Consider the following 24233-nt stretch of genomic DNA (forward strand, 5'->3'; position numbering starts at 1 on the left):
TATGTACAAAAACCTGGTCTTTGAAATGTATATCTCCACCTTGTCTTAGGACAATTTGTGTTAATAAAAAGCAATGGGTCCTGAGATAAGGAGAACTAGAACTTAGTACCTTCAGCTAGGCTCCTCTGACCCCTAATGCCTTTCAAAATTATCTTTCGTCTCTGGACTCCTACTTAATCTATACACAGCCTTTCTTGAATAGAGAAAGGTTGCTGAACCCTTCTTAATGCTGGAACAAGAACCCTGGAATTAACCCACTATGTATCTGAGGCTTCACATACATTTCTCCTGAACATAAATCTGTATGAGATATACTTATGGGCAATTAGGTTTTCATGGATACTGGAAAGCTGAAAGCGAAGATATTGTTCAAGGATCCACTGATTTATTCCACAGGTCAAATGTGGTCTTGATGATGATAAGTTTCTCCCTACCCCCAGAGGAAAATTATATCTCCATTCCCTTAATAGGAAATATTAACTGAAAAAAATGTTCTTGAATATAATGCAAGCCTCAGCTATAATAGCAATGTGGAAAATCAAAATAGTAGACTTCTCAGATATGGCAGAGCACTACCCTACCCTGACAAAACACTAGTAGTTCTTTGGGACCACCTTGTTTTTTTATTAGTTTCTGCCCTTAGTTAATACAATGGACCCTAAATCTAATCTTGAATTAGCATATGTGTGCTCCCTTGAATCTGAAATGCTGAGGTATTATTGGTCCAATTTACCAGATGAAGAAAATGGGATCAGAGAGAATAACATTAACTAAGCTTTGAATAGATTAAGTAACCAACTCAACAATATTTATTCCATAAAGATAAATAATCCACAAGAAAAGGAAGGCCAGTTTTATTTCCAGTGGGTGGGTATAAGGGACTACTGATGATCAAAAGTGTCATATATCAATGAAGAAAACAGGCCTAGGAAGTGGAGGGAAGAGGACCCAAAATCCACAATCTTGGTCTGCTCCCTCCTTCTACAAGGCCTATTTCAAGGGTTTAACACACCACACACCCATCATCTTGATGTTTGCCATTATAACTGCACCTTGATCTTTGCCCTGCTACAATGGGTCTTTGGAATAAAAACTGGCCCTAAATTTCAGTTTGAATATATCCTGCAGAGTTATAACTGGGGAAGATGAGATGATGGGAAAAAGGAGACATTTTGGTGGGAAGGGGGGTGGGGGGGGGCTAGCAATCTGAATCTGTTCCAGTAACCTAATGTACATTCTTAATAGCCTATAATTAAGTCACTGGCCCTTTCTCCACAATCTGGTCTTACAAGATCAGTTTACCTAAGTACTCCCATTTTACAGAGACCATAAGCCATGAACAACGCCCAGACGGGGTTATCAGTACTGGCACCAGGCCAGGCCTTTAGGTGTGGTCTCACGGTCCCCATCCCAACACCTGGGGCTTTTTGCAAAGCCCATGAAAGGTCTGGAAGTCCCATCACATATTTGCAGGACAAAGAAACCAAAGGGTATAAACAGAAAGCTTCCTCCATATTGGCTTGCTCAGGATTTGGAGAGAAACAGTCTCCCCTGAGTCACTATACAGGTACATGTGAAACATCTGAAAATAAATGGGTTTTTCCTGTATGCCTGCGTATTTTTTTGGCTGCATAGTAAATTCTGTAACAGAGGAACATGAATAAATTCAGACCTAAGAGCAAAGGTGGCAATTTGATGTAGCTCAGGATGTCATAGTGGCTAGTGAACTTGAGCTAATCAGGGCTGCATGGAAGCAGCCACCTCAGCTGTTCCCTGCTGCCTGGAGCACTGATAGTAGCTGACTCCATTGCCCACCTTCCTCATCCTATATGCTTCCTGGTGATTGAAGGAGCAATTGTATCATGTGCTTTGACTGCCCAATGAATAAGTAAGCATTGTCCTTTTGCGCAAGAGTCTTACAGTGTTTGGATTTTTTAAAAATATATTTTTATTGATTTTAGGAAGGAAGGGAGAGGGAGAGACAGAAACATGAATGAGGAAAGAGAATATTGATTGGCTGCCTCCTGCATGCCCCCTACTGGGGATCAATCCTGCAACCCGGGCATATGCCCTGAAGGGGAATCATAGGTCAATGCTCAACCTCCTGGTTCATAGGTCAATGCTCAACCACTGAGCCACGTTGGCCAGGCAAGAGTCTTATAGTTTTATAGATACCAAAAAACTGACCAAATTTAAAAAGTGGTGGGTACAGGCAGAGTGCACAGATTCATATGTCATCTCAGCATCTGAGCATTGGCCTCTGACTTCTGCAGAGTTGCCAAGAAGGGGAACTCCAAGGCCAGACTTCTATCAAGAGTGCAGCAGGCATTAGAAGCACTTGGTGTCAGCAAAAGTCTGACTGCCAAGGCTATTACAGGCTGGGACTCACTGGAGCCTAGGAAAAGGACAGTCTCCGCGTTATAACATTTGTTTGTTAATTTTTTAAAAGACAGTCATTGGGATTGCTTTCTGTAACCCAGAAAGAGGAACTTGCCCATGCAATGTAGAAGGAAGAGTGGAGTTTAAATTCCGACACTCATTTTTTTTATGTTTATTGATTTCAGAGAGGAAGGGAGAGAAATAGAGAGATAAAAACATCAATGAGGAGAGAAAATCCACACTGGGGAATGAGTTCACAACCTGGGCATATGCTTCGACTGACCTGGAATCAAACTGTGACCTCCTGGTTCATACTCCTTAGAGGTTAGAAGTGATAGATTCTCAACAAGGAGAATGACAATAACAAATGGAGAAAGGCTGACCCAGAAAGTTGGGAAATGATGGCAATGTAAGAAAAAACAAACAAACAAATAAAAACACAAAAAATAATCCTGATATCCCAATAAATAGTAATCAAGGGTTAAGGGTTTTCAGACCAAAAATATCCTTGCCCCTCCACAAAGAGAACTTATTTGTCAAACTGTAGGCATGGCTAATCCAAGTCCCCAATAGCATCAAAAGGTACGTGTTTTGCACACTGCAATGAGTACGCATTTTCCAATTAATGTGGGTCTGAGTTGGGGATGGGAAAAGACAGACTTTTGTGAAGTCATCTTATTTCTTTCAAACTCACGGAGTCAAAGCTAAGTTCACACTGGCCTGACTCAGTGTTCTTATTTGAAAGGCGTGATAAAGCAGGACATTCAAAGATCAATTCTTTTCAAATGCTTTTTTAAGTCTTAGTCCCCAGAAATGCTGGCAGAAAAAATATATACATTTTTTAAAAAGAAAAATAAAATAAGTCCTGTGCCTTTCATGAATTGATTGCATTCCTGGCTTCTGGCTTCTGCAAGCTTAGCTAAGAAGTCATAATCCTCCACAATCACAGATTGTTTGAAACCAATAAAGCAAAGGTGATGACCTTGCTAATACATCCCAGCAGGAGAAAGAAATAAAGCTGTGCTGAGGAATAACTCTCCAGCACACCATTTCCCTTTGGAAAGAGGAGAACAGAGCTGAATGTGCCCTGGCTTGATTCATGGATGAACAGTGTCTCGGAAACTTCACCTGAAAGAAGGAACGGGGTTTTCTAAAATTCTCTGCTAATGCTACTTGCATTCCCCTTGTCCTATAATACAAAGGGCAAAGCCCCTCCCTGGATGCCAGCTTTGGTGACATGCATGACTCCCTGGTCACTGATCACAGCTGAGCCTGGTCTCAACAGTGTCCCCTATCCCCCTGCCTGAAGTTAATTCTCTGGTGACAGCACAGTGTGCCGTGCTCAGGATTGATTCCAACGGGCTCCACATGACATTCGTTTTTAAGCAACACTCTAATGTGAACAGAAGGAAAACAAACGAAGGGATACTAACAGAAATTAACTCATCTCCACTTTACCGTCATACCAGTTTCCAACACTCACGGGACCCTCATTGCAGACATGCAACACAACATGTTGCTCGACATGCTGAAGTCAAATTAATATTTGTCACCTCCTTGATGGGCGATGACAATAAATTAGAGCAAGACCTGACATCGGAGTAAACTAGCTTCCGTTAACCTTGGATTGCCTGTGAGATATAGCATGGAACAAGCTTTGCATCAATTAATTAAGTCCACAGATGACACGGAGAATTTTTTTTAAATCTTCTTTCCCCAATATATGTGTCTTGGTGCTCCTTTTCAGGGAACACGTATGGGCAAAGAATTGGTCTTGCTCCTGAGGATGCAAAGGTGAATAAGATAACAAGCAACCTTTAAAATAGTCCCAGTAAGGGTAATAAAAATACAGAAAGTGCTTACAATTCAAAATGATACATTTGAAAAGGAGAAGATGGCAAAAGTAACAGCACACGTGCGGTAATGTATTCCGTGTGGAAGAGGGCGGTCAGGACAGGGATCACACAGGAGATGGTCTGTGTGGGTTTCAAAGCCTGGGCTCTGGAGACAGACTGCTCAGCTTTCTTGTGACCAGGTGTACAGGTTTCCTCATCTATGAAATGGGTATAAAGATGGTACCAAACTCACAGGGTTATTGTGAGGATTAATTTAGTTGATACATATAAAGTGCTTAGAGGTGTGCCTTGCACATTAGGAAATCACCAAAATTAATGTCTATCATTACTTATTAGGTAAACCAAATCAAAGGGAAAATGTATTTCAAGCAAAGATTAGAAAAATACAAGATCCAAGGTTTTTGTTTTGTATTACCGATGCATATTTAACTCAAGTGTCACCATAATCCCAAGAGATAAATACTATTACAGCTGGTTTTTCTGATGAGGAAATGAAGCAGAGAACTAAAGGAACCTCCCCACCATCTCAGAGTAAGTGGACAGAGCCTAGATTCACCCCCAGGAAGTCCAACGCCCAAGCCCCAATGCTGACCTGCGGATGGAACAGCCTTCCAAGAGCACATGCTGTTTGGCCGATCCTACAAGTGGCTCACCGTCCCTGGGAGCATATAATGATCTTTTTTTATTGAGAATTCTAGTAAGTGGGGTGGTCAAAGCCAAGAAATATGAATACCCAATAGAAGAGGAATAGGAGAAGCCAAAGGCACGGTCAATTAAGTGTCCACAAAATTAAACTAAAACAAACCAAAAAAAAAGGATGTTTAAATATAAATGGAGCACATTTTGAGCAAGGGCTCCAGAGCAAATTGTATTTAGAAAAAAATAAAATACTAATTTAAAAAAAAAAACAACGGTGACCAGAAAGGAAATTAACATCACACCCATGTGATATCCGGGTGCTCCCCCCCCCCCCCCGCCCCACCCCCCCTCCCCCTGCTCGATGACTGTGGGATGTGGTTAATATGCAGGTCTTAGGTCTTGAGTTAGGAGCTGCCTGGAGAAAATCTACCATAACAAGAAAAGAGAAGGCTGTTTAGTGTTCCTTGAAGGTACAGGGGTGAGCTATCACATGTATCTCTGAAAGTGGGGGGCCTGATAGCAGATCTAGCTGCCCCCAACACATACAGAAACACAGCAGTGCCTTCTCCTATGGAACTCAGTGGATTTCTAACCAGAAGCTTTTAATAAAATGCTCTTCTGATTACCACCACCTGCCATGACCAGTTCCCTTTCCTAGAGTCCCCTGGGGGCTACATATGTTGTAAGTTTAATGTGAAAAGTCACACTTCTCTGCATACTATTCTTAAGTGTTTCTTAGGCTTTAAAACATGATCCAATTGAGGGTCCTGCTATTTCACTGTTTGCCTGACCCCAAACGCCAGTTTCACCTTTTTTTCTCTTTTTAGCCCAGACCCCATCATCCACCATTCCCACCCACTCCATCCTTTTGCCCTCTTGTGCTTTCTTAGTGCCTCTCCCAAACTCCATAGCCAGCTGCCTCCTTGATTATTACTCAAGGCCCGTGGGAGGGAAGCACAACCCTCCACTGGGACCCAAGCGTTGCCTGCACAGCACTGTGTGTCCCTGAGCTGTTAGTCCCTCTCCATGTCCACTCAGGAGCTCTCCCAGTTTGCCAAGCCTCTTCTGAAGTCCATTCGCCATTGACCTGACACCCAAGGGCAGGAGCTCCCTCAGCTCTGGATTTCTCAGAAAACTTGCTCTATGTGAGAGCCCCCTCTGGCCTCCCTGATTGGTGAGAGGGATGCTCCCCCTCTGCCCAGCCCCCTCTCCACCCTGATCTACCATGGCTGGATAATTCCCCTGTGTGATTTCCAAATTCATGTCCTCTCTGCCACCTGATTCTCTACCAACTTTATCGCCCCCTAAGTTTTCCTACATTTTCACCCTCTTCCCACTGATTTCTCGTCCTACAAACTATGGTCAGGGTTGTCCTCATTTAAAGGAAGTCCCTTTAGTCTATGACCTCTGTTATGCAACAGCATGTTTCTTCATTTATTTCCCTTTACAGCTTCTTCTATCGAAGAATTGTTTTACAGACAATAGTGCAGTGAAGGCTGGGAAGAGAGCAAAAGTTGGGGCGGGGGGCGGGGATTGAGTCAGTGTGGGTAAAAGGGAGACATCTGTGATACTTTCAATAATAAAGATAAGTTTTAAAAAATAAAAATAATAAAAGTAAAAACTCTATAAGAAGATTAAAAATAAAAAAAAGTTGTCTCCATACCCTTTTCTCACTCACTAGTTGTAGGTGCTCAGTAGACCATGTCAGTAGAGCAGATGTGTGCATTACATACCTCACTGTCAACTCTACTCTCCAAGATAAAGGCAGGAAGCCATTGAGATATGTCTCCCTCTCACCTTCCCATTCATCCAATTGCCCTGTTCATTTTTACTTTATAAGATCAATTGGAATGTCTGCTGCCCCCATATTCCATTCTACAGTCTTCATGCCCACAAAGTCAGCTCCCTTTCATCTCTTACTTCTTACCTCAATGGCCACTGTCCTCATGATCAGCAGTTTTGCTCTTTTCTAAGTGAATTCTCAACAAGAGACCAAGGTCATTTCCCCCTTCAATTCACCTTTAATCAAGTGTTCCCTTGCCCCAAATCTTTCTATGGTGCATTACTTCCTCTGGAAACACACAGTACAGAAAACTGTGCATTTCTATGTAAAACCAGCCCTTTCTATTCTTCCAAAATCATCTCCAAGTACTCTGCACACACGAAGACTGTACGGAAATCTTGGGCAGTTTCCTCAATATGCCATGCTATCAGCACCTAAAGGTGCCTAGAATACAGTGCAAACGCAACCAAATATCTATCTGATAAGCACTGTAAGACAAAGTTACATGATACACTACAGGATTACTGAGGAAGGAACAACTACCTTTGCTTGCGGTATAGGGAAGGAGGTCAACCTTGCCACACACCAGTGAACATATGTTCAGTATCACGAATAGTCAGGGAAACACCCCTTAAAACACACAGATCAGGCCACCATTTTCACCCCAAAACTAGTAAAATTTTAAGTATTGAAAATACCCAGTGCTGGTGAAATCATTGGGAGATATATAATCTGTCATTGCTCATGGGTATGTAAACTGCTCCAACCTTCTCAGGAAGTAATCGCAGGTACCTACCAACATTATAAATGCATGTATGTTGCTACAGCAATATCACCTTTGGCACTCTAGAGTACTCCACAGACAGAAAATTACCAAAACGCAAGAACCTGCTTACAAATATGTTTATTGAACCACTCTAAGTAATAGCAAATATTGTGGGAAATTAGCTAAAGACTCATTTAGAAGGTAATGGAGAGGCAGTGTAGCACAGGCATTAAGAGAACACGCCTGGGAAGCAGCTCTGCCAACTTACTGCCCTGTGACCATGGGGCACATTCCTTACTTTCTCTAAGCCTCATTTCTCTGATATGTAAACCTGGGCTACTGGTACTGCCCGGCCTATAGGGTTGTTATGAGGATAAAAAAGCCCTGAGAACACCTGAAGCGCTGCAGAAGTTAATCAGGTGTGCAATCGTTTAGTTCAGTACACAACATCCACACTATTTGATGCTCATAGACCTGACCCATTTTTTTAATGTATTCCTCTGGGCAGGCACCCGTGACTCATTAAGTGAAATAAGCAGGTCGTCAGAGTCCTATGAATAGTTACTCCTATTTTCTCACACACAAATGTGACCCTGATATCAGTATATATCTGCTGGCATTTTCGAGTCGGGTCATAAGGATATGAACAGACTCACCCAAAACTCGAAGCATCACTCCCCTTGGGGAAGTCGGATCTGAGTGGGAATTAAGATTCTATTCACTTTTTTGTTGTTGCTGTTGTTGTCTCTTCCTTGTTTGGCTCATCATAATAGGCCTACATTCTATTTTATTTTCTAAAAATAGCAATAAGGTTTAATAAAGTAAATGTGTAATTCCAGGAACTACAAGGTGCTCCGTGTGACACAGTTATGCAGATGGGAGAGAGAGTTATAACGCTTGACAGAATCCAAAGGACCAGATCCAAAGCACCTCCTCATCCTGCTGGGGATGTGGGTCTCCGGGGGCCAATGGGGCTGCAGAAAACATTTGGAAGCACGGGATGAATAACAGGCTGTGTAACACGAACAATTCTCCTGCAGGGAAATGACCCTACTCTAGCTTTATTCTCTTCCTTTTTCAGGGCGGGTATTTCTGTTCTACCCTCGTTTTCTGAGTTGACAGAAAGCTGGGTTTCGTAGCAAAATTTCCTTTAAGGCAGGGATTAACAATCTGTCCCTAGGTGCCCTTTGTTTTTCCCTGGATGAGGAATAGGGAGGGAAAATAGATCACTAGCTAATGGGAAGCACCACGGGGCTGGCAGAGTGACCGACTTCAGGTCAGCTTCTGTCAGCCTGAACCCTGGGTACTCTCCAGAGAACACTGGCCAAAGCCACGCCATTCTCTCCACAAACACTCCACTGGGACACGTCTCAATAATCACTGTGTGTTACACCCAGAATGGGACAAAGTGGCTCCTGGGATAAGGACACAGGTCGGGCTCCCTGTGTAGAATCAAACAGACAACCTAACCCACTCTCTCTACATGAACTCTATGTTCCTTTGTCCCACCTAGAGCAAGAACTGCTGTTTGACTAATGCATAATGTTGGAGATCTGTTCAAGAGATTGTGTGTGTTTCATGTGGATCTGAAAATAAGACACCACTGAAATTGAAAAGAAGTCAGCTGTGTCAGGCAGGCTCTGTCACAGAGAGGCACTGGCGGTTATGCGCCCCTTTAAGACAGCACTCTTTGGTCCTTCCAGAATTGCCTAGGGCTTTTTCACCAGCTAAGCCTCTGTCAGCACCTCGCTGATTACCCTGGCACCAGACTGGAAAAGGATGAATATATTTCTACTCAGAAATACTGTATCCAGATTTTGATGTTTTATTTATCTCAGCCCTAAAGCTGATCTTGCTTCAATGTGGTTAAACCACCAGCTCTACCAAATCTCAAAGCTTAATCCACTGTCAGGTGGAGAAGATCCTGAAGGGTAGTTCACTGTTCTGTGTTGGCTCATACTCCTTCCTCCTCAGGTTGGCTCCCCCGAGTGAACCACAGCACAACACAAAACCAAATCAACAACATGCTCCAGGATTAAGGTGTAATCAATGACAAGTCCAACAGGGAGTGAAAGCTCATTCATTCAGTACAGCGGCCTCTCACTCTGCCATCCGGGGCTCATTAACCCAGTGAGGTCAAAAGACCTAGGACTCTCACCACAAGGTCAGCCACCTCTTGGTCTCTCTCCTATTCTCACACCCCAGAGGCATTTGCCACTTGCCCCCTGCTAATGATTCAGCTGGTCAAAGTTGGGAAGAATAAGGGCTCAATTGAAAAGTTCATGTATCTATTTGTTGAACAAGAAGCTATTTCCCATGGCCCGGTATTTTTCAAGAATAGGGCAAATGCTGCTCAGAATGTCACAGTTCTTTGAAAAACAGATACATGTAAGATTAAAATTTTATTTGCGCGGCCCTGGCCAGGTAGCTCAGTTGGTTAGAGCATTGTCCCTATACTCCAAGATTGCAGGTTGGATCCCATTCAGGGCACATGCAAGAATCAATCAATGAATGCATAAATAAGTGGAACAACCAATCGATGTTTCTCTCTCTCTAACATCAGTTTTTAAAAAGTTCAACATTTAATTTGCTTACTTGCTTAGGTATTGAATGATCAACCATAAGGCAGATAGGAATCCAGATGACAGATAAGCAGTGAAATGATTAAAATTTATTAACTAGCATCCTTGTAACTGTGTGGGCTATTATTTACTAACTGTGTGACATTGAATACACTGTAAAAGTAAATTGAGAGGATGCATATCTAGCGCTCAGCATCATGCCTGAGACATAATGATTATTCAATAAGAGCTAGTTTCTATCATTGTTGTCATTATTAGTGGCTTCGTTGCTATTATCCTTAAACCAGCAAAGTGCTGTGTTTAAGGGCTTAAAGTCTAGCTGAGAAGAGAAAATATACACATGAGCAAAGTAAAGAAGCAACACTTACATTTTTGTCACAACACATATGGTTGTATGACAGTTTTTAGTTTTTATATTAGATTTGTCTCCTGGGATCTGGCAGTTCTGGGTGGCTGCTTAAGTACCTTCCCCATACAATGACATATGGCAAGGTACTTGCAAGTTCACGGACCTCTCTCGCTTTAACTGTCCATAGACCTTGGCCCTAAACAATGAACACCTGGAGGACAAAGCCTATATGCCATTATCAAAAGGGGGAACCCACCCAGGTTCCCTCTCCTGGATAGAACCTTAAGACTAAAGGAGTTCAACAATTCATCTATGTTGAATAAATGAATGAGAAACAAAATTACATATTGATGACCATGCAGAAGAGAGAGAATTGTAGTGTTCACTGGTCTGTTCAAAAACAAATACTTAGTAAGCATCATCTATGTGCTAAGTCCTGCACTCAGTGCTGGGGTGCCATGTGCCTCTACCAAGCCCCCCCGATTTGGGGCATAGGCAGGTATTCTGAGAAGAAAGTACAGCTGGTGTGGGAGAAAAATGAGTCAGTACTACCAGTCCGCTGTCCTTCAAGGACGGCTGCACTAGGTGACTAGAAACGCGAGGAGCTCTAGTCCCGATTCCCATCCTTGACCCACCCAGGCCTGTCCCACGTCTCCTCTGTATGAGCACCCCCAAAGTGATGCCCCAAAGACCAGATGGGCATCATGAGCTGCCTGAAAATGCAAGCTCTACTGAAGCACTTGTATTATAAATATTATTCCTTCTTCCCTTTTTTCTTTTCTGAACTATATTTTCATTGAGGCTTGTGCTCATCTATCAAAGCATTATAATAAGTAGTTCTAATAATGGAGAATACCCACAGTAGTCATTTGCCACATATGACATGTATAACATATGACATATATGGCAAATGACTATTGTGGGTATGTTAGAAAAATAAAAACACGTGGGTGTAGTATGTGTGTCTGTACATATGGGTGTATGTATATATATATCCTTTAGTGAAATTGATTCTAAGATTGAAAAGTCAGTGGGTCATTCTTGCCACACTCACCCAATCTTAAAACCCTGGGGTTGCTCCCTCAGAAGGAAGGCCTAATATTACTGAAGTATTATGTCATTTTTATATCCTCCTCCCTTAAGATCAGAAAAGTACATTCTTCCCTGACTGGGGCATGGGTAACAATGCGCCCTGAGAGAGAAAGGAGCCCTTGAACATGAGCTTCCATTGTCTAAGACAAACTGCTCCTCATGTCCCTCCGGCATGTCCTTCCCACTGCTCAGGTGGAGAGTTATAGCTGCTAAAAGCCTGTCCCACGGAGACAGAATTGCACACCTTTTAATTTTCTAATATGCCGACTACACTTTATGTGGCAGGTGCACTGCAGTATAAAAGAAGCCGGCTTTTACTTTCATATATTTAAATACATTAGAGAAATCTATCAACGAAGCGTAAGCTTACTCAGAGTCGCTGAGATTCTGATGAACGGGGACTGAATTTAAACAATACAGCAGGTGTCAGGCTCTTAATGCTTTAAATAACGCTACTTTTTGAGGCTCTACCAAACTTCCCACATTTTAATTCCGTTACAAAATGTCCTGGTGGTATAAACACTGCATAATTGACCTCCTTAGTTGGGGGAGGAGTTCAATGACCTTAATGCCTGACAACAAGTAAAAGAACAGAATCTAGCCTTCTCCTTGGTCTGCCGGAGTCCTCCTGAGGTGAGAACAATTGACTAGGGCTGCCTGGATATACTGTCAAGCCTAAAGGAAGTAGATATCAGGTAAAAATGAACTTTCATGAACAATCCCCTGGCAGGGTATGGTAGATTCCTTTGGGGTGTCTATCCAATCCATGATCCTCCTCTTGTATGACAGATGCAGGCTCTGTAATCAAATCACTACCATGTAAATCAATCTTCCCTTCCCAGTTACTGTGGACTAGACCAGGGTTGGAACCTGACACAGATGCCGGGGTGGGGGGGTGGGGAGGAGCGTCTTTCCCTCTGGACCCTAGCTCTGAGATTGAGAGCAGGTAACCATTCTTCCCGGTCATAGGAAAGGTAACAGAATGCCCATTGATCTTAAGCAGTGAACACTCACTAGTTTTGTCCGCTCAAAGATGTGGATGAAAAGGGGCCACATGCTAACCTGACAAGCTCAGAGAATGGCCTGCATGGAGGCCTTGCAAATGCAGAGACCTAAAATAACCACAAAGGATGGTCTGAAATTAATAATTTAACTAAAAGCAGTTTATAATCGGTAGTTATGTCCTACAGCAGTATCTTCCCTGACAAAGATTAACTTTGATCTTAACAGAGCCTATTGTCTTTTTGCATCTAAGACTACACAAGTTTGGACTGTCAGGGTAACTTCCCATTTTCCAGACCTCTCAGGGCCCAACCAATGCACCAGAGTGGAGACCATAAATTCCCTCATTGTTATTGTCATCATGTTAATTTTTGGCTGTTAACTATCCTGTACACACCTCCATGTAAAAGAAGCATGTGACTATCATTTTACTTTTTATCTAATCTCAGAGGTTTCCCAGTTTTGCTTTCCCCCGCCTCCCTAATCTATCACCAATGGATTTCATGGAACCCACTTACTTCTCCTTTGATTGTAAGGTATAAAACCAGGTAAAAAACTGCCATTTTCTTGAGAGCATTATCTCAGTTCTTTGAGATTCTGCTTCCCAGCTCAAATAAACTCACACACAAAAATTCTTCACATGTTTGAATGTTTCTTATATTAACAAAGACCATTTTCTTAGTATAACCACTCCCATTTAGTGTGTGTGTGTGTGTGTGTGTGTGTGTGTGTGTGTGTTTTGGGGATGGGTGATCAAAAGTGATATCAGAAGTTAACCATTGTTATGATAAGGGCACTGACAAATCAGAATAATATAAGAGAGTGCATGAGAACTATATAAATTAACTGAAGTCAAACAAAGTTAAGCCAGGGGCTCGTTACCTGCTGCCTGACATGGAACTGGGCTGACCTGAGATGCGAGCAGATGGCAAGGTGCCTCTAGAACAAAGAAACTTCCAGCCAAGATCGATTAATAGCTCCTCACCCATACCTTATGGTTTACCCATACCGTAAAGGGAAAACTGTTCACAAAATAAATATACCTTGTAAAGGAAAGCTTAACCCCAACTTTTCCATGCTCTATTTCCTTAAGCCAGTGATCCGGCATATTATCTCTGGGGTAGTTTTTATCCTCTCCCAGGTTCAGAGTTTATCATATGACCCAGGACTGACCAATCAGAGGCAGTGCTCTACTGGCCTTCAGAGATTGGTTCAGGTTTGGGCCCATGACACAGACTGCTCCATTACGCTCACAGGTCAGTGAGAACTGTGGGGACCAAAACTCCTAAGGACAACCTAATGAACAGTTTAGCACAAAGATCTCACTGTGACCAAAGGGAGGATTGTATAAAGAAGTAAGGATCTGGCCTGCTGCAGATAAACCCCAACCATGGCCTAGGGAACAGAGAGCAGAGGAAGAAAGGGTAAAATAACTAGAGATCTTCTCACCTTCTCACCTGGGAAAAAGGGGGTGGGGAGAGCAGTGGTGGGCATGATTAAATAACACAGCAATCATTAGCTTCTCACCTGGGAAAAAGGGGGTGGGGAGAGCAGTGGTGGGCATGATTAAATAACACAGCAATCATTAGCTTCGTTTATCTACTTACCTCCAAAGTGAGCTCTCAGTGATGCTCCCCAGGTTATAGTCGTAGAGCTTTGTCAAAATGAGAATCACCTGAAGGCAAAAGAAGACATCATGGTTAGTCTCAAACAATTACAATCTCACAGAAGCGAAATGGCCCAAGGGAGGGTTTAGGATTCCTTTAATGGGCGCTTAACATAATTGAATGAATTGTTACTGCATTCCCTTATGCTGACTGGGAAAGGATTTGCCAGTGCCTTCCATGAAACTGCTCAAGCCTGATCCCTTCCCCAACTTTCTCCCACTCTCACAGCAAGTTACCTGAACATCCTAGACCTTTCTTACCCTGGTGGGCTTAACACTTTCTGGGAAGACTTGCAAAGCTCTGAAATATGCATCCTGCAAGGTAGCCACTGAGTTGATGGTTTGGAGAGTGGAAGGTCCTAGAAGCTGTACCACATGGAAACGTTACTTAGCTTCTGTGAATCTCACTGTGCTATCCCCCAGAAAGGGTTGCTGTGAAGAGTTCAATTAGGTAAGAAATGCAAGTTATCCTGGTTTAGCATGAGGTTCTTAAATGTTAGTTCCTTCCCTTTCTTCTCTGCAGGCCTGGCTCTATCAGTTTCTTCTCATCTCCCAATATTGGGGAAAGCCACTGGATGGAAGAAGACCCATGGGCTAAGCCACAGCATTTGAACAGGCTCCACTCTATGTTTTACGGGGTCCTGAAGCCTATGGAATTTGGGGAGCCCTCCATAAGAAGCAGGATATAAGATTATGATTCCAAACTTAAGGGCAGGTCCTGGAAAGGGACCCATCCAATGAGGGGCACTGAAATGCAAGCTTCATTAATGTCACAGAGAGTCTTCCTCTGATTCTAACATATTGCTCGCTCAGAGAAGCCCAAACATTGCAGTTCATTCTTTCAGAATTCAACAAACACTTACTACCCATTTATTAGGAGCCTGGAATGTTGCCTAATGCCAGAGGAAAATACAAATACAGATGAGACCCGGGGGTCTGTAGCCCATTTAGGACAGGCACGAACCCGGGCTGGTGTGTCTCAGTGGTTGAACATCAACCTATGAACCAGGAGGTCACTTTATGATTCCCTGTCAGGACACATGCCTGAGTTGTGGGCTCAATTCTCTCTCATCATTGGTGTTTCTCTCTATCCATCTCCATGAAATAAAAATATATGTATTTTTTTTAAAAAAACCACAAAGTTGTTAGAGAGCTGGTATACCTTTTCTCAGCCCCACTGAAACTCAGCCCTAGCGTGGCTGCCTGTTTGGGCACCTGCAGCAATGACCAGCGTCCACCTGGTGATGGGAAGTCCATGAGCACCAGGGAGCTTGGGGAGACTGAACAGAGCAGTGTGTTCCTAAGCACTGATATCCTCACCCCTTCTTCTTACATAAGGAAAAGACCCAAATGGGGCTGCTCCGTTTTCTGTTGAGGTTCATATTCCTCGCCTGATAAACTATAACCTAGAACAGTGGTCGGCAAACTCATTAAGTCAACAGAGCCAAATATCAATAGTACAACGATTGAAATTTCTTTTGAGAGCCAAATTTTTTAAACTTAAACTTCTTCTAACGCCACTTCTTCAAAATAGACTCGCCCAGGCCGTGGTATTTTGTGGAAGAGCCACACTCAAGGGGCCAAAGAGCCGCATGTGGCTCGCGAGCCGCAGTTTGACGACCATGGACCTAGAACATCTGGCCCAGGACTGCTGTTTCCAGCTCAGGAGAAAAGTGGTGACACTGATTTCCAGGATTTTGTCTGCAGGCCAAGGGATCACTTCTAGCCTCAGTGAGCAGGGAACATTCTAACCTTGATTTTCAAGGCAGCACGCTGCCAGGAGTGCTGAACCCTTCCAAGCTGCACTCCGCTAGCACTGGCCTTCATTTACTTAAGCATCAGGGAGAGATTCTGAAGGCTTCTTTCTCAACAAGCGAACTGGAACTCCAGGACTTAGGTTTGTTCCAAGTTCAAGGGAATGCTGAGGATCTGGGGACCTGGGCTCTAGGGCCTCCCTTCTCCTACACCACCTCACAGGCTTCCTTCAAGGAGCTGTTCAAAACTTGCTTCTTTAGCAAAATGGGAGCATGTGTGAGGTGCGAGGCACCCTGTGGGCACATCAGATGGCATGCCTACGGTTGGGGCATATGTTTAACAGATCCGGGTGCCAACTAAATTGCTCTAAGTGCTAAATTTCAATCACTGCCATCCCAGGAACACTGATCAGTGGCAGCGGGGCGGCCGTTGGTTTGAAGACACAGAGTGATGTTGCTGCTCCACCTCGAATAGGCCTATAAATCCCCCGCGGAGGAAATGGGAGCAGTGAGGGCATAAAGCATCTCCAGGTAGTTGCTCTCTTGATACAATACAGCAGCGAACAAAATAATGATGTTCAGCTGGTCACAGGCTGGGTCTCCCATCCATCTGACAAGGGAATTCAGAGGAATCCCAGAGAAGGAACCCTTTAACCCAGCATGCAATGGTGTGGGGCACCCCACCCACATGAACAGCAATCAGTAAAGCAATTCACAGGCAGGAGGGCAGGAGGTACCAGTGTCTCTTCTTACTGGGCTAGGAAAACGAAAACGCCAGTGATATACTCAGGCAGTTCATCAATACTGCACCAGAGAGGTGTCCTTCATGGCATTTCAAAGTTTATCCGCTCAAGTCAACCTGATCTCTGTTTTCAGAATGATTACAGCAAGAAAGAACTTTTCCTTATGTTTTCAGTCGATTCCTTGAAATATCTCCCCCCTCTTTTGTCCCTTTACTGTCCATGTGTGTTAGTTAGAGTGTTATTGCCCATGTGTGTTATTTAGCGCATTACTGTCCATGTGTATTATTTAGTGCATTACTCCTGGATGGTGATGCGCCATTATATGAGTTCTACTTTGCTGTTGTTTGCTTGTTTTTCTGTTCTGGTTTATTAGTAATACTACTGAACAGATCTAGCACCACCATTAGATGAGAAAATGGGGGAAATGCAATTGCCTACTTATTCTGGTCCTACTGTCTACCATGTTTTGTGTACTTTCCAAGCTTAAAAAAAAAAAAATCAATGGAACTCTTTAAGCAAGTAAAATGTTATATGTACTGAAATGACATATAAATGGTAATTTATTTTTATTCAGTCAGCAACAAGTTTCATGTAGTACAGAGTTAGTTCAATGTATCCAAGTCCAAATGCATAATAATTAATTATAAACCTAATCAGTGAGAGCAAGGCTGTTTAGATAAACACATTCACACAAAATGGAATCTCCATCAGCATCTCGTTTCTCTATACCTTGTTTACACTCTTTAGTACCAAAATTTCCCTGATTCAAAACAATAAGTGGTGAGCCATATGGTCACAGCTTTTTTGGGGTTCTTCTCTAAATCATAGGACATTTTAAATAGCTATAATCCAAATATCTATGGCTTGACAATGTCTACCTACATGTTACCAGACTTCAGTGCCCAGGAATGTCTAGGATCTTTCACAATTACATCTCCAGGTAACCCCCAGGCAGTCTAGAAGCCGCTGTCACCACAAGACATCTGTGCTGTTCTTTTGCTGTGGCTCCATATTCATCGCTTACAAAGCCTCCGGGGAAAACTTCCCTTTGTCCATACTTGTCAGAAACATGAGCACCCAACCAAGCTGCTATGCAAGGCACCCATTCCTGAAAGAGTGGGAGGGAGCCGGAAGCAGTGCCAGGCTCTGTGCAGGGACCAGTGAGGGTCTTCAAGGGAGTGAGCCTGGGCATCCTCCCCGGCACTGAGTCCAACTGTCACCACCTGTGCTCACCAGACTATTATCCCAGGTCTTCCAAAGCTCCTACTGAATCCCTACCAACGCCAGCCTCTCCCCCCTCACTGTACATAGGTGTGAATGAACCATCACATCAAGAAAGTGCTCATTATGTTTCAGACCCAATGGCATATTATTCAGCCATTAAAAGAAGGAAATTTTGCCATTAGCAACAAGATAGGTAAAGCTTATTTCTAAGTGAAATAAACCAGATGAAGACAAATACTGTATAGTTCCTCTTAAATGTGGAATCTTAACAAAAGACAAATAACAAGCAAACATTGATTTTATAGAAACAGAACAGAATGGTGGCTGCGAGGGGCTGGCAGAAGGACAAATGGGGAGATGTAGGCCAAAGGGTGCAAACTTTCACTTATAAAAAGAATACGTTCTGAGGAGCTAAGGTACAGCATGGTGACTAAAGTTAATAATATAATACTGTGTATTTGAAAGGTACTGAGAGTAGATCTTAAACATTTTCAGTTAAAAAAAAACAAAAACAAACCCTCACAGCACTGGCTGAGTAGCTCGGTTGGTTAGAGCAGTGGTCGGCAAACTCATTAGTCACCAGAGCCAAATATCAACAGTACAACGATTGAAATTTCTTTTGAGAGCCAAATTTTTTAAATTTAAACTTCTTCTAACGCCACTTCTTCAAAATAGACTCGCCCAGGCTGTGGTATTTTGTGGAAGAGCCACATTCAAGGGGCCAAAGAGCCGCATGTGGCTTGCGAGCCGCAGTTTGCCGACCATGGGGTTAGAGCATTGTCTCCATGTGCCAATGCTGCAGGTTTGATGCCTACTCAGGGTACATACAAGGTCAACCAATAACTGTATCAGTGGAAAAACAAATCCATGTCTCTCTTTCTTGCTGTCTTTATTTCTCCCTCAAAACAATAAAAAAAGACAGAGTTAACAATGTGAGGTGATAGATGTGTTAATATCTTGAACATGACTCTCATCCCACAATGTATATGTAGAGCAAATCATCACATTGTACACTTTAAATATATATCATTTTATTTGTCAATTATTCCTTAATAAAGTTCTCAAAGAAAAAAAGACCATCACAGAGAACCCTGGGGGTGGAGGGTGGAAAGGGAAATGTCAATCCTCTCCTTCCCTCTTCTACCCCAAACTTTTATCTGTGCTCTGTGCCCGAAAAAAGCATTCACAAAGATAAAGATACCAGTATGTAGAAGACTAATAAGAGTGTTCTAGTATAAAACAGCAAAAGCCAGTGAAAAAAATGTTCTCTGGTATCGAACGGCAGGCAAGCCCCATTTTCAGCGATGCACTAGAATGAATCAACAGGACAGCAGACCAAGGTCCTACCTTGCACTCCCCATTCTGCCAAGTATTTAGACATGTGACAGCTTTGAATGCAACAGTAGGGCTTTATTTTTAATGAACATAAGCCTATAATTTAGAAAAAAAAATCCATACATTTAAGGGAACCCCTGAAACACCTTTCCGGTAATCTGATTCTACACAGTATACTTCTGAAAACATCTGCATTAATCAGTAGGTTGTAAGAACCAAAATTGATTCCACGCTTCAAAAGTAACAGCATTGGAATCCTCCCTTTATTTTCTCAAGGAAAAAGCAGAGTGTCTTGACTCTTTCCTTTGAGAACTTAAAAGGATGCACCTCGGAGGTGGGGGGCCTATGGAGGGTTGAGGGGAGAATCAATGTATTTCCCATTCCCTTCATCCCCTAAGAAGGAATGCACATATCCCCCTATGAATGTTCTCTCCTAATTCTCTTGCTTAGGAGTAGCTATATGGTTGGAAACAGAGGGTTAATGAGAATTTTTCATGAAGGAGGACTTGACTAGCAAGCTGACTATTCTTCCAAGCTATGGATTTAGGGTAGCTCTAGGAGAACTACTGGACATTGGAGGAGATTTGAGTTTCTCCAGGACACTTGGCCTGGCCATTGCCCTTTACCTCATCTCACCTCCATCGAAGGGAAATCTTGGAAAAGTAGGACACGTCTTCTCATTTTTCAATTGTTAATGATTTGCAGTCATTTCTGTTCCCTCTCTGCATCCAACTGAGGAAGTGGAATCTAATCGCAGGGGAAACAAAAGAGTGACCTTGGGCTTCTTGGCAATGCAGGCTTCGGGGACAGGATCCCAGAGTCTCTTTCATTCCTGACTGTCTGTACTTCCAAACCCCAAATAATGAAGAGGGTGAAAGGAGGCTTAGTCTATAAAACAAGACATGTTCTTTTGTATTACTCTCAGACACTAGTGATTCAGGAATGGCTTGGCAGGGGTTTCTGTCATTGTCACACATGGGGGCTCCACAGCTCAACCAGGCTATCCTTCATAATTCCGCTGCCTGGGTGGGCCACAGTCTGGCAGAAAATGCCAGCAGGCTGGGAAAGGGGCTGAAGCTGGCCACCTCCATCCTCCCCCCACCACTTCCAGCAGGTGGGGTGTCCTCATCCCCCAGTCTCCAATGTCAGCCTCTCTGCTTCCAGAGTCCATTCCGGTGGACATGTTTACAGATGTGCATGGAAGTGAATACGGGGATGGAGATTTAGAAGGAGTCTGAAGAGATCTGTGACGATCTTTCAGGGGAATTGAAGAGTTGGATAAAAGATAAGGGGGCGTGTCCAACAGCCAGAAATGTGGTTTGTTTTTTTATTGTTTTCTTTGCACTCCAGTTTTAGGGAAAAAAAGCAAACCCACACAGCGGTTTTCCAAAAAATAGTCTTGTTCCATATTGTGTCTATAGCGCAGTAAGCATTTATTCAACTTTCCGACTTAAACGGAGGTTCTCCTTAAGAGAAGCCGCATATTCTTTAACAATCCGATCAAATATATGCTATGCACATAAAACAATGAGTATAGCTTTAATGATATTACTGATCTCCTGAATCCTAGGGGGGTCATGAATCCAAGATTAAGAAGCTTCTATAATTCCCAGAAAATGAGAGCTTTGTTCAGAAGAAAGATTTTTCAGCTCTAAAATTCTGCACATTTAATTCAATAAACATGCATTAAGCCTTCTTAAGAGGGAGGAATAAAAAATATGTGCTGCGAGGACACAAAGGGAGCATGAGACTCAGCACCAGTCCCTGGAAGCTCACGGTCAAAACGAAGAGGCACACGTGCACACAGATGGTTACAAAAGGAGGGGGAAAGGTATGCAGCAAGAGGAAACGTGTTTCATCTTCTCGAGAGCAAGGAAGAAGAGCATAATCAGGAATAGGTTCTTATAAAGGACGCATTGAAGACAAGTCCCAGAGGACGTGTGTGATTCTGGTGGAGAAGAGAGTATATAGAGATGGTAGTATTTTTTAAAAATGCATTTTTATTGATGTCAGAGAGAGCAAGAGATAGGGACAGAAAGACAGAAACATCAATGATGACAAAGAATCATTGATTGCCTGCCTCCTGCACTCCCCCTACTGGGGATTGAGCCTACAACCCGGGCATGTGCCCTGAACTGTGACCTCCCCGTTCATGGGTTGATGATCAATCACTGAGCCACACTGTCTGGGCTATAGAGATGGTATCCTAAAGGAAAGAATCATGAGAATAGATATCCATACTGTGAAAGTTTCCGGAACAGTCAGAAGAGAGTATGTCCTCAGGTTTAGCTACACCTTAGAGTTCCAAGCATGTCAAACTCGCGGCTGGCAGGAGGCATGCGGCCCGAAGGCCACGAGTCTGACATGCTTGCCTGGGCTTAGACTAAGAGTGGGGACACACAGAATATCAGACTAGAGAGATATCTGGCACTCTGGTGGAGGTCCTTAATATTAGGATGGCAGGGTGCTCTGTAGAGAAGAATAAAGTCTTTGAAATCAGGAGACCAGATTTTGAGTTGTGGTTTAGCCACCATATCTGTGAGAATGCCTTTTGCAGCAAGAAACAGAATAGGAAAAGTAACACACAATTTAAGAGATGTATTATCTTTTAGAGCAAGAGGCCCAGACTTTACATAGTTCCAGGCTAGTTTAGCCAAGCGATGCCAATCAGACCCACACCACAGAGTCCACATTGGCGCTGCGTGTCCTCATGTTCGCAAGGCGGTCCTAACACTTCTCTGCAGCACAAGCAGACATAGCTCCACCCAGCTAAGGAAACAAGCGCCTCTAGAGTAGGCCTGCTTTTGTTTTATTTTGCTTTTAAACGAGAAAAGAAACCTCTTTTCCAAGAGCCCTCCAGCGGACTCTGTGGTCTCAATGACCAGGAATCAGCCACATGCCTACCCTGCGGCCGCAATGAAAGCAGGGAAAAGGAGGCGCTGGTATTTTCACTTGGCATTTTCTATGGTAAGAGGTGGGCTCTGCCAACAACACCTTTGGAGTGCCTGGTAGGTAACCATGAGTAGTGTCTGCAATGCTGGGAGCTTGAGTAAGTCAAATACTGAACAAATTTCTCTTATGTTAAAAAATAAATAAAAAAGATCATCTATCTCTTGCTTTAGTCTTCTAGAACTGTGGAAAAGAAACCAAATAGGAAGTGGAAGAACTCTGAGTAAATGTTAAACGACTAAGCGAATGCAAGGAGTTGCTATTATTAACAATATTCATTGGATGCCTACTCTGTGTGCCAGCCAAATTTCATTATTAAAGATATTTCAAGTAATGAACATTTTTTTTTTTCTAATGAGAAAATTGAGTCCCACAGAGACTAACAAATTACTCAGTTTTTGAGTGGTGGACAAATTGAACTTACATTATCTACAGGCTCTTAATCACGGTGCTTCACTATCCCCAACCTATAATGCCTGTGTCCGCCTATAACTACAGGCTAGGCAGAACCCCTGAGGATCCACACTTCCTGTTCAATTCCAAAGTGCTGGACCTCTGTCATCCATCACCTGCGGTGCTGGCCTCAGCCTCCTTCTCTCTCCCTCCGCCTTCATCCAGACAGTCCTGGAATATTATTTCCTTATAACAGACAAACTTCATTTTTAGCTCATTACTGACCTCATGTCAACGCCATCTAGATTGGTCATTTCTTCACTCATGTTTAAAATTTTTGAACTTTGGTGAAATCCTTTTTTTAGGAATTGATCCTTCCACTTAATTCACTACAGAAAGTGGCTGTCCCCAGATCGAGGATTCTTGATTTCCACAGAAGGGTTTACAGTGTCATCATTTTCGGAAGATTTAAGTGAATGTATAATAGCGCTCCATCTGAGTCATCAAAGGGAAGAGAAATCAATAATTACTAAACTGGATTAATAAATCCCAGAGGGGAGATGAAAGGTTGGTATGATGGCAAGTGCACACACAACCACACGCATGCACTTGAAGTTGTAAGACCAAAAATCCAGGAAATGCAAACATAAGTTGAAATAGAAAACCAGTACACAGAATGGGGTGGAGCCAGCCAGAAAGCAGTTAGATTTCTCCAAAGACCTTCTCCCTCCTCCTTTTGTAGGAGCCCACACATAATTTAATGTCATGTTTATTTATGTAAAATCCTCTGCATGACACTGAGATGGTGTGAGTTAAACAGCCACTGTGCCTCCCTGGAGAACTTACTAGTGTACAAGACCAGGCAGCCAACAGTGATGATGCAGACAGAAACAGAGGCATATAGATAACCTAATCAACGCTGGGCACAGAGCAAATTGTAGCGCAGGAAAGAGCCTTTGTGGAAAGCGGAACATTTTTTAGTAAAATTTGCTGTCCTTCTTCCGAATCTGTTTGCCTGTAGAGGTCATTTGCTGCTGAGATGCAAAACCATGAGCAGCAAGACCAGCACCCAACCTCCGGAGCACTGTCCCAGGAGCTCCCAGGTGAAAAAACTCAGCTCTCACTCTATCTCTTCCCCTCTGTCTGCTGAAAGTCAAGTCCTTTCCTGTTAGTAACGAGCAAGGAAATGCTTATAATAAAAGGCAATCACTAGTATACTCTAATCCTGGAGCCAGGTCACTGTACTTAGCAAACAAACCCAAGATCATCAAGTCCAGGAGACCTAGGTTGCTTTTTCATGCAAATCTTGAAAGTAGAACTTGCTTTCCTCTTCCCCAAGAAGAGGGACACTATTAACTAAAAAAAAATTATATTAATTTCACAATGCCAAACCAAGCAGACTAATGAAAATGCATTCCTCTGTATCTTTCTTCTTTTTCCTCCTCCTCCCCTTTTTTTGAATGATTAAAAAGAGGATAATGGTCAAAACATATATCCATATCTACTGGGTAATGTTGACCAGTTCATAGCCTTCTGCTTTTATGTAAATTACTCAGCCATAAATTATACTCTATTTTAAGCTTCTGCCTTACACCAGGGGAAGTAGATAGATCCTAAATTAAATGTTGTTGGGTTTTTTTCTAGAAAAGAGCCAGATATCAGCACCAAGGTAATCCGAAAAGAGCACCAAGATAAAATGATTGTATAAAATATGAGGAAAA

The 24233-nt window shown here is 42.9% G+C and overlaps 1 protein-coding gene across 4 annotated transcripts in view; it reads right to left on the bottom strand.

Annotated features, from left to right (window-relative positions):
* The window catches only part of SORCS1 (sortilin related VPS10 domain containing receptor 1), a 467090-nt gene that overhangs the window by 286711 nt on the left and 156146 nt on the right, over positions 1-24233 (bottom strand). For all 4 annotated transcript variants that reach the window (XM_054729115.1, XM_008144286.3, XM_054729116.1 and 1 more), the window contains exon 2: positions 14056-14123. In XM_054729115.1, coding sequence (XP_054585090.1) covers positions 14056-14123 — 68 coding nt within the window. The remainder of the gene's footprint in view (positions 1-14055; positions 14124-24233) is intronic.

The sequence above is a fragment of the Eptesicus fuscus genome, chromosome 17 (assembly GCF_027574615.1).
Source record: "Eptesicus fuscus isolate TK198812 chromosome 17, DD_ASM_mEF_20220401, whole genome shotgun sequence".
Lineage (NCBI taxonomy): Eukaryota > Metazoa > Chordata > Mammalia > Chiroptera > Vespertilionidae > Eptesicus > Eptesicus fuscus.